Source organism: Miscanthus floridulus, chromosome 8, assembly GCF_019320115.1.
Source record: "Miscanthus floridulus cultivar M001 chromosome 8, ASM1932011v1, whole genome shotgun sequence".
Classification (NCBI taxonomy): Eukaryota; Viridiplantae; Streptophyta; class Magnoliopsida; order Poales; family Poaceae; genus Miscanthus; species Miscanthus floridulus.
The window spans coordinates 45,216,405-45,227,020 of NC_089587.1; the positions used below are offsets into that span (position 1 = coordinate 45,216,405).

Genomic DNA, 10,616 nt, shown 5'->3' on the forward strand with positions numbered 1-10,616 from the left:
ATGATGGAATTTCCGGTGTGAACCACGAAATTATATCCTGTACTCCTAGAGAGTGAAATAATTGCCATCATGTCCATTTCCAAGTAATCGTGTCGTGTACATCGGACGCAGCTGCACACCTTGTAGTCTAATCCATAAACCAACAAACTCCTAGATTTTAAGAATTATTGTCCTGTTTGCATAATTGGTTCTCGTTATTTTTCTGAAAGGGTCAGCAAAAGCTTTGCCAAAATATATTAGTAGGAGAAAGTTTAAAAAAAGATGTACAAAATATTTATAAAACACGAGAACCCAAAAGACACATCAAAATCACAAGCAGCCGAACAACGTCACAAGACTAAAAACATAGGCTTGTTATCCATCTTGATCATTTTCAAACACTATAAAATACTGCTGAATGTCTTCTTTGATTAGGTAGGCACTTCAGCTGGTTGTAGCGAGGTACCTGAAACGTTCTTCGGTTTCTTTCTTTCCATATGTGCTACTAGAAAATATATTAAGATCCCATCGAACTCCTTTTTCCTGTCCTTATCAATTCTTCTCTTCTCCGTTTTCTCCAACATTTGTAGGCCGGCTATAAGTCTGTACTCACTTGTGGTTCTAAGTTCCACCTATCCACTGATGATTGCCTGTTGTAGATGCAATCTTTGCATAGATGCTTTGGATTGTTAAGATGGTTCAATTCCTCGAAACACGGGACGGTGGAGATGGAGGGAGCAGTACTTAGGATAAAATTTTGTGGCACATTTGGGGTGTTGGTGTGTGAATAAGGTTGTCTTCAACCGGAGACTCATGAGGAGACCCAAACCTAAAATGGGTCTCCAACAGAATATTTATAGCCTTCAACAGAATATCTATATGGAAAACTTATTTTGGATATCAGGAGAGATATAACCTAAATCTGAGTATTCTCTCTTCTGGAGACTTATTTATAGGAAGTGTTCTCTTTTAGGTCTTATTATTAGATAAGAAAAAAAAACAGATATTAAACTCTTTGTCTATAACGCTACCTAAACATGAATGTATCTTTGGTAACTTTCGTTGGAGAGAGTCTAACTGAGACAAAAAAAAAAAAAAGGAGTAAAATGTGAAATTGGACAGCTGCAGCTGTGTGCAATTCGACCGCAGCTCAGCGTTCCCAAAAACCCGAGAGAAACCTATAGCTTCCCTTTGCCCTTTTCCCAGCCAATGGCGACGCCGCCGCCGCTGGCGGTGGAGGTGCGCTGCGCGGGCTGCGGCGAGACGCTGGAGGTGGAAAACGGGACCACCGACTTCGCATGCCCGGGCTGCGGCGCCGCGCAGCGCCTCCCCCCGGAGCTCATGCCGCAGCCGCCGCCGCGCCCGCGCCGCGCCATCCCTCTGCCGGCGGCGGCCGGGCGCGCCGCTGCGGCGGCGCAAGACCGCGTGCCGTGCGGCTGTAGTGGTGCCCTTATCACCGCGCCGCAGGGTCTCGGAGGCTTCGCCTGCCCAATCTGCGGCGTCGCCGGCCGACGCCCCCAGGGCAGCGCCCCAGCGACTGGTGTCCCAATGGCGCAGCCACTGCCTCCAGAGCCTCAGGTACTTCGGATTATTGCTGGAGCATTTCCTTAGAAGTCACTAATTTGGACAGAGATCAACTGAACTTGCTTTCAGTTAGCTGGGAGATAAATGGAGAACTGCAAATCAGAAATGCTCTTGAGAGGCCATCGCAATACCAAAATGGTATTAATAGGGGAATCTCTCTTCGGTAGTTTGGTTTTGAGTTTGTTGAAAGTTTGACATCTGAGCATGAGATAGCTCAAGAGAGGTAACTAGGCAGGTTCTAGTGAACGCTTGGTTGTTGAAATTAGCATTTTACACTAATCAACCTTATGTTTTTATTCATAATTATCGATCTAGATACATATTTCACAACTTATATTTATCTATTCATGCATTCCCTAATGTCAACGTTTGATGTAATCAGGTCTTGGGAGACCCCCAAAGTCATGCAGGACAGGTGCGTCCAGAAAGGTATAAGGCACCCATCCACCTCGAGCAGTCACAAGGATGGCGCCCTAACCATTCAGCCTATAGAGGCGAGGCATACAGTTCATTAAGAGCAGATAAAGGAGTACATGGTGGGGCTGCTCAAGGCGACTCCTATAGTCATGTTCATGTGGACTCGCATGTTGAGCCACTTGAAACTTCATCCCTCGTGGTTGAGGACTCTGACCCTCCTTCGAAGCGACGTCGCTTTCATGGATCCCTTTCAAAAGGTACTCACTAATGTTAATTGCCTGATCTTTTTGTGTACAGCTCTGGAGTCAAATCCCTTTGGTGTTAAATTTGCTAAGATGCTATAGATACATGATCTAGAAAAGCTTTCAATTCCATTGGATGAATCTCTTGAATTTATGATTTTTGGGTTGCAACTTTCGACCTATGCAATTACAGTTCTTAAGTCATAATTTTGAATCCAATTTCTAATCTCAGACATGTTATCTATATATCACAGGGTCTGTCGAGGCAGCTCAATGCAGTAAGAAGGAGAACGTTCGTGTATATGAGAGAAGGGTCAAAGCAAGGAATGATGGGGATGAACGACATGGTGAAGCCCCTCACGAACGTATGCACAAGGTTGTGTCAAAGAGGAAGGCATCCAAGGTTCGAATGAGGACCAAAAATAAGCCATCGGTTGCAGCTCAAACCACCACTGTGCCAAGAGGTGATACTTTTCCACTACAGAGAGGCACGGGCGAGAGCAAGGGCAATGGCAAGGGAGTTGCTTCTAGCTCCTGTGCCGAGGATGAGGAAGAAGAACATCAGCCACAAGGACAGCCAACAGTTGGTCCTTTGAGGTTGCATAGCCCTTCTCCTAGTGATTATGGTAGGCGTACTGTCAATTACAAGGGCCAGGCCAAGCAAGTAAAGAAGGAGAGGGAGTCAAATCCTTTTGTTTATGAGCGGCTCTCATCTGACTATAGGTTTTATAATCACTTCCAACAAGACTTCTACGAGACGGTCATATATCCAAGGAAGGATCCAATCTCAAAAATGCAGTGGGTTGATTGGAAGTACATGGAAGTGAAGGATGACCCTATCTTCAAAGAAGTGATAGCTGCATGTGAGAGCAAAGGAGTGAAGAGAATCATGGGCTTCAAGTATGGTTGGTGCAATGAGGTAATAGCCCAATTCTATGCCACCGTCTACTTTGACAAGAACAAAGCTAAGACTATGCATTGGATGACTGAGGGAGAGTGGTACAAAATCAAATACATGACCTTCTCTAGGTTGCTGGGATTTGGTCCAGATGATGCTAACAAAGAAAGAATTCATGTGGAACGTGCGCTCACAAACAGTCAAATAGAGTTCATGTATAACCCTCATGAAGATGTTATTCTTGGGAGCATTAAAGGTCTTTTGCTCTCTTATTTTTATCTTAACCGCTTGTTTAGGAAGACACTAGCTCCTAAGGAGGGGGATGCTGCTAATATCATGTCAACTACAAGGAACTTGCTTGCTAGGATGGACTCATGTGCAAGACCATTTAATGTGTGTGACTTCATTTGGGAAGAGATTCGCCTCACATCTTTTAATCCATCGAGAAGTTGTGGTTATGCTCCTTACCTAATGTATATGATTGAGAAGGTCACAAAGAAGAACTTTGTGAAGGAAGTGAAGCATGAACCATTAAGAATTCGTCCTCAGAAGGGATCTCCTCCTGTGGCTGCACCAAGAAGAGCACCACGCTCTTCATCACCTACACATAAACCATTCTCTTCTTCGTCTGTTCACCCTTTTCTCAAGTCCATCTTTTGCATTTGTAAGAGCAACTCAATGAATCTGAACAAGTACAATGCAAGACTGAAGAAGATCAATCAGCGGCTCAAAGCAATTCAGCGCCATTTCAACATTGAGCCTCCTTTCTCTCCGGATGGTTCGGAGGTAGAGGAGAGTGATCCAGAGGTGTTTGAGGACCCCTTTGCAGCTTATGAGGCTGGCGCGACTGCCTCTGTCCCTGCCTCTGCAGGACATGGCACAAGACTTTGGATTGAGCAGGGCGAAGAGCTTGGCGATGATGAGGAAACTGAAGATGAAACCGAAGAGGAAGGAAATGATCATGAAGAGGGCGATGATGATGATGATGACGACGACGATGATGAGGACATTGAGTGATTCATTTGTTTGCTTCTTTCTTCCGGTAATGCTGAAGGGGAATAGAAAAGCTTACCATGTATTTCGCAGTACCATTCTGTTGTTGTGATTCTGCACATGTAGAACTTTATGCTTGTGGGTGTGCTTGATGACTTGTTTTAAAATTCTTGTAAGACATTTCATTTTAGTGTGAGACCATGTAATGCAATGGTTAATATTCTGAATCTCATTGTGTGCTATAACATGGTCTTATGAGACGTGGAAGAAGAGGCCAGCTTAGTCGAGGAAGAGAAGAAACATGAACAGGCAGCCAGGCCACCCGTTTGAATGCACGGGAAATGCAGGTCATGCCATGCCACAGCGGGTGGTAGAAAAGAGGCTCCGCCAAATGCTGGACGAGATGAGCCAGCGTGCCTGCGAGATGAAGCTGCAGGCGTGGCAGGATGTGAAGGACCAGGCCGCAGCAGCCATACAGTCGACCAATGAATACTGCCTTGTCAGACCTCCAGGTATATTCACAATATGGACTCACCTACTGTACTGTTTCTTCAGACCTCCAGATTCGCCTCACATTTTTAAGACTTGTTCGCACTTGTCGCTCAGATTGAAACATCTGTTTCTTGCAGAAATACACCAAGCAGAGCGGTGCCAATGTTTCTCTTCAGCCAGTACTGTCTTGCCCAGCTTTGCTCGGCGTTTCCAAGCTGTATGAATTTTACACATGCTGTACTAATTATTACTCTTACATTGAAGCAGAGGGTTTACAATTTGTTTTTCTTTTTTCTTTTCGTGTTGGTTTGTATATCTGATTCAGCCTGTGCACAGCGCCGAACACCGGAAACTCTGGAAGTTGTGATGGCGGTGGCAGTGGCAGTGGTAGGGGTAGGGGTAGGGGTAGGGGTAGGGGAGGGAGACGCCGCCACCGCCGCCGTGGAGGCGGGCGCTGCGCGCGAGGCCAACGCGGAGCAGCATCTCTTCTGCTCCGTGGCTCGGTGGTTTGGTTTGGTCGCCGTTGCCGCAGGTGGACAAATTCGGATCAATGAGCGGGCTAGCCCAAAAAGCAAGTTTTGGCCCATTCGAGACGGAGCAGCAGCATCTCTTCTGCGTCTCCTTCCCTGTCCACCGCACCGCCTGCCTCGCAGCACCCCCACCGAATTTTTTATTTTTTAGTTTTTTTTTAAAAATTCACAAATATGTCTTTAGAGGTATGATTTTAAAATCTAGACCCTTAGCGTCGAGCCTACACATCTCGGTGCCATCGCTATTGGCGCTGAGGTCTTAGACTCGACGCAGACGTGACGGTGACTTAGCAGGCAGCTCGGCGCCGTAGATCCTAGCGCCGAGCTTCACGCCAAGGTGGTGTTTTAACTCGGCCTCCAACCTTCCTGTCCGAGTCATCTTCCTCTTCTTTCTCCTCCCTCTCGGGTTTTTTTCTCTCCCTACTTCGTCCTAGCTCACGAATCGGCATATTGGACCTTGAAAACTTTAATTTGATCCGTAGATCTTCGAGAGCAAGGTATCCTCGTTCCCCTCCTAGTTTTTTTTCGCATTGATTCGGTATATATTAATTAGATTTTTCAACCTAAGAATCGTTATTACTTAGGGTTTCATACAATTTTTAATATAATATTTGCATTATACAATCGTAGGATGTCAAGGCGTGAAAAAACTAGCAAACCAAGGTAATCTCAGCGCATATTGTTATGTTATGGGTTCATTGTTGTGCATCAAATAGAAAACCCTAGGTTTATGGTTTAATGTTAATTGCTTTAGGTTCTTAGAATGAAATTAGTTGGATTATAGTTATGGCCGGATGACCGAAAATGCCTTCGACCCATTGTCTCTGCCTAGTGGTGTTCTAGTGCCCATATGCTTTTGCGGCGATCCTTGCAAGGTAGTCAAGTCCAATGAAGAAGACACGTATAGCAGAGGTATTTGATGTGTTCTAATTTTGCGTATGAGCCTACACTTCGCCGGCGCCACATTAACAAGATGGTGAGGAATTGATGTTTATGTCATATGACATCTTGTATGATTTTTTTGTTTTGTAATAATTGTATTTTTTTACAGACCCCTCCACCGCTCTGTGATTTTGAGCAGTTGATCGACACTGAGATCAAGCCTGAAGATAAGGAATGGATGTAGAAACTGTTGCGGTGGGAGGCAGAGGACAAGGAGATGATGGAGAAGAGACGCGGAGAGGAGACTGCAAAAAAGGAGCACAAGAAAGAGGAGGAAAGGAGGAGAGGGAGAAGAAGCTTGAGCGTGCACGCCAAGCGAAAGCAGCGATGGAGGAGAATCCTGATGCCCTGAGAAAGAAAAAGTGGTCTCGTTGCACTCAGTAGTCTTCATGACTTGCTAGTTCTATGATTTATTCATGAACAATATTGTCTACTGTCGGCACATACTTCTAGTATTATTGTGTTGTTTAATGTGACATAGTATTGAACTTTTCATTATGTAGTTGTTTTCATTATTTGTGGTCATAATATTCAGTATAATGTTGCGGACGTGAAATGTGATCACGTGCTGCAAACACAACCTAATGAAGTAGGACATTATATAATTCAACACACAAAATACATGAAATGACATGTGAGACCCTCACCTCGGCGCCGGAGTAATTGGTGCTGAGCTTACACGTCTCGACACCAGAGAATTTGGCGCCTAGCTCTTGGGGCCACGTGGGCATCGACGCAGACGTGGCGATGACCTGGCTGTCAACTCAGCGCTGTGGATCTTGGCGCCCAGCTCGGCCCCAAAGATCTTGGCGCCGAGCCGGCCTTACAGGTGAGTCTGTTCCATCTCTCTCTTGCTTCCTCCCATTTCCTCTCTTCCTCTCTCGTTCTCTCTCCCGTCTGACGCCTGCCGCCGCCGGCGACGCTCTTCCTCGCCACGCCCAGGCCCACGCGGCCACGCCCTGCCCTGCTCATCCCCATGAGCCAAGACGCCCCGCGTGTCGCACCCCGGCCACCGTGCCACGCCGCGGCCATGGCACCCGCCATGCCACGCCGCGGCCATGGCACCCGCCATGCCCGCCGTGGCCGCCGCCTCCCACTCGCCTCGGCCGACAAGCCACGGTCGACGCGCACCACCTCGCCCCACACGCCTAGCCCAACCAGCCATTGTCGCCTTCCCGTTCGGCCGCACGCGGTGGGCGTTCGCCGGCGCCCAGTCCCGTGGCCCTCCACCGCACCCGGCCTGCCCTGTCTCCTCTCGCCCATGCCGTCTGCGTTGCTTGGCTCGGCTGGTGCTGGGCGCCGGGTGCCGCGGTCCAGGGCGTAGGGCGGGGGCGGGTGTTCAGGCGCGTCCTCCCGCTCCACCGCGAAGGCTGTAGTTCGGCTTGGGCCATTCGGTGCTAGCGCCTCCTCGTTTGCTGCCACCGCCTGCCATCGTTGGACAGGTAAATTTCGTGTATATGCAATGCAGTTAGTGTGGTTGAATTGTTGTGTATTAGTTAGTTTATTGATGTACTTAGGATGATAATGTGATAACCTATTTAGTTTAACTAGTTGGTGATCTAGTGATTAGGTGATAACCTAGTTAGATTATTTACATACTTAGTTAGCTAGCTATTTAGTTAGTTATAATTATTACTTATCCTTTAGGTAGATTGTATGTATGTAGCTAGTTACTATGTTATTTATGAAGCTAGTAGTTACCTAGTATATATGTAGTTGTTGGCACGTAATTTCAGTATTAGAAATATCCACTTCTATGACGAATAGATTTCGTCACTGAAGAAGCCAAATTCATCATAATTTCAGTTTTATGATGAAAAATGGTTTATCATAAAAGTCGCGTCACACTTGCACATCTATGACGAATATGACAAAATCGTCATAGAAGTGTCTTGATCTGTGATGAAAAATAGACCATCATAGAACTGTTTTGGCATGCGTAGCAGGGGGCTACCACGCTGGTGGGCGCTTTTTGTTGGAGATGCTTTTCATGTGTACATGTTATAGCCCACGTGTATATGCTATAGCCAGTTGCATTGGAGATGGTTCGGGTACGTGTCACCTTCTTATTGCACAACGTGGCCATCTCTGGTTCTTGCACGTATCAGGTTCTTACTGGACCACGCGTCAGATCCCTGTTGTTCCACATGTTAGTTTTCTATTGGCACATGTGTTATGTTGTGGTTGGATCGCGTGTCACTTCTTTATTGGACCATGTGTCATATTTTTATTGGTACACGTGGCCGTTTCTTATTCAACCATGAGTCACGGCGCTGTCCTTGGCTTCACAACTTCCTTCCACGTGTCGGATTTTAATAGCCCACGTGTCGAGTACTAGCTATTGCACGTGTCATGCACTAGTTCATCAACATTTTGCATTTTTATTTGATCACGTGGCCTATCCTGGTTCTACCACGTGGAGTACAATCAATTTGTCATAGAAGTAATTCGAGATTGTCACTAATGCACAGATTGACTACATAACTATTTAGCCTAGCAATCAAATAACAACAATTACATTTCACATGTTAGCAGCGAACCATTGACAGAGTATCACCACATCAAACCGGCATATGAGTCCACACATCAAACTGGCACATGAATCCACACATCAAACCACAAATGTTCACTGCATCAACCCGTAGGAGTTGAAGACTGAGAGTTACTAGAAGAGCTGAAGCACGTGCATAGTTCACGGAGATTGTTGTACTCCTCCTGTTGTCGTTTCTTGTATTCCTCAAGCTCCCTTTCAGTCTTTTCTATTTTTCTCTTCAGTTTATCCACTTGATTGACCAGGGCAACGGAATTTTCCTATTCAGTAGTAAGCTATTCCCAAAGCATTCTCTCCTTCGATGTCTCTATTGTAGTGGAGCTTGTCTGGATACCAGCATTCTTCAAAAAAGGTTGTTGCTGCTTCCCTAGGAGGGGGCCTTGCCCTGGTAGACACAGAGGACCTTGCAAACAACATCAGCACTAGTCATTGGTTGCTGCCCATCAGTAACAGGTTCTGCTTGCATAGTTTCCATAGCTTTCTGCAAAATTCAATCAGTAAAACATTAGATTACAGATAGTGTAAGAGGACTTCAATTGAAAACCCAAGAGATTAATTCATAACAAGTAATGCATAGGTCTTCCTCAGCCAACTGCTGATAGAGATTACATAAGCTTCAGTAGATTTTAGTAGATTTCCATAACACTAGGCTCCTGCTATGTTTCCTTCTTTTATGGCAAAGGCTTCAGTATATTTCAAGGGAAGCAAAAGAAGGTACTTATAACTACTGCTCTTGCAGCATCACTCAGGCCCTTTTTTCTATTGGTATGGAAGTCCCTGAAGACTTCCACAACATGAACATCTTCATCAGGTGGACCATTTTCTTCTTCAAGTCCTTGATCGTGTTCTGCTGCCTTCCTCTTGTTCTCCTTCTATTCACATTGCACATGAGTTTCATTTTATATCTATACAAAGGCAAGAGTAACAATAAAACAGAACCATCACTTACAATTTTTTGCATCTGGATAACATAGGAGCGAGATCCTATAGCCTAGTGGTACTTCACTTTTGCATGGTTTTGCTTGTTCTTCTTAGATGTTTCCTATAGCTTCATTTGTGTTAGACTGCAGCACAAGTAGACCATAGCAAGACTAGACATGAAATCGATGGGTTCACACACCTTGTTCTTAGCACTAGACCAAATCTTGACAAGTTCACACTACTGTGCATCGTTCATGGATGAGACAGGAGAGGTGATACGGATCTGATCAGCAGGGACGCCAATGAAGTATTTTTGCTTTAACCTGTAGCGTGCCTGCCGTACCACAGACTGTATTACATTCTGGTAAGCTTCTTTTGTTGGTGAGTGAGCACTTTTAACGTGTAGTCTTCACTGCACATAGTAGTGTGAATGAAAAGTAATTCTGTTAAAGTTGCTCAAATCAGAGTTGAATGTCAAGAGGGGATACCCATACATACATTTAGCCTATCCACAAATCTTGTGCAATAGACGGCGTCGGACCTCTTCCCCTTATATTGTTTCTAATGCATCAAAATTGGTACTTCACTCCTGACTAATACACCTACCTCTAAGGGAAACTTGGCAGCTTGCACTAGATCATGTGGCTTTCTATTCCCCTCAGCAACAGAGATGCCCATCCTCACTCCTCCTAGTGATTTGCTCATTTTGTGAAGCATAATTCCATGAGCTCGAGGCCTTGGCTTCCTCGCTCTTCCCGACAATGGTACTACACAATTTTCATACATTCAGATTGTTAGAAAAGTTACATGGATATCAAATAGCTAGTGCAAATTGATTGATAGACATCTGTAAGGTAATACCAACCTTGGCAACTTTCATCGTTCTGCGGGAGGGGGGACGGGAGTTTGTTGAGAGGGCACCACTTTAGTAGGGCTATCGTCATCTGGCTGTGAGGAGTCTCTCTTAGGGCTCGGTAGGGTGCCATCCCAACCAATGTCTCTAGTTAATTGATGAACTTGGAATTGATCCCTAGGTCCGGGTGTTGGTCGTGATGGATAATTATGTT

The 10,616-nt window shown here is 45.6% G+C and overlaps 1 protein-coding gene across 1 annotated transcript; it reads left to right on the forward strand.

The window, feature by feature from the left end:
* The first annotated feature begins 1,107 nt into the window (after nucleotides 1-1,107).
* On the forward strand, nucleotides 1,108-4,345 carry LOC136471843 (uncharacterized). Its single transcript, XM_066469589.1, has 3 exons — nucleotides 1,108-1,557; nucleotides 1,946-2,237; nucleotides 2,477-4,345. Exons 1-3 carry the CDS (start codon nucleotides 1,189-1,191, stop codon nucleotides 4,135-4,137), a joined length of 2,322 nt encoding a protein of 773 aa, XP_066325686.1. The 5' UTR covers nucleotides 1,108-1,188; the 3' UTR covers nucleotides 4,138-4,345.
* The last annotated feature ends 6,271 nt before the right edge of the window (nucleotides 4,346-10,616 follow it).

Coding starts and splice junctions, on each gene's coding strand:
- LOC136471843 (XM_066469589.1), top strand. CDS start 1,189: ATGGCGACGCCGCCGCCGCTGGCGGTGGAGGTGCGCTGCGCGGGCTGC. Junction 1,558..1,945: donor CACTGCCTCCAGAGCCTCAG/GTACTTCGGATT, acceptor TGATGTAATCAG/GTCTTGGGAGACCCCCAAAG. Junction 2,238..2,476: donor TCATGGATCCCTTTCAAAAG/GTACTCACTAAT, acceptor TATATATCACAG/GGTCTGTCGAGGCAGCTCAA.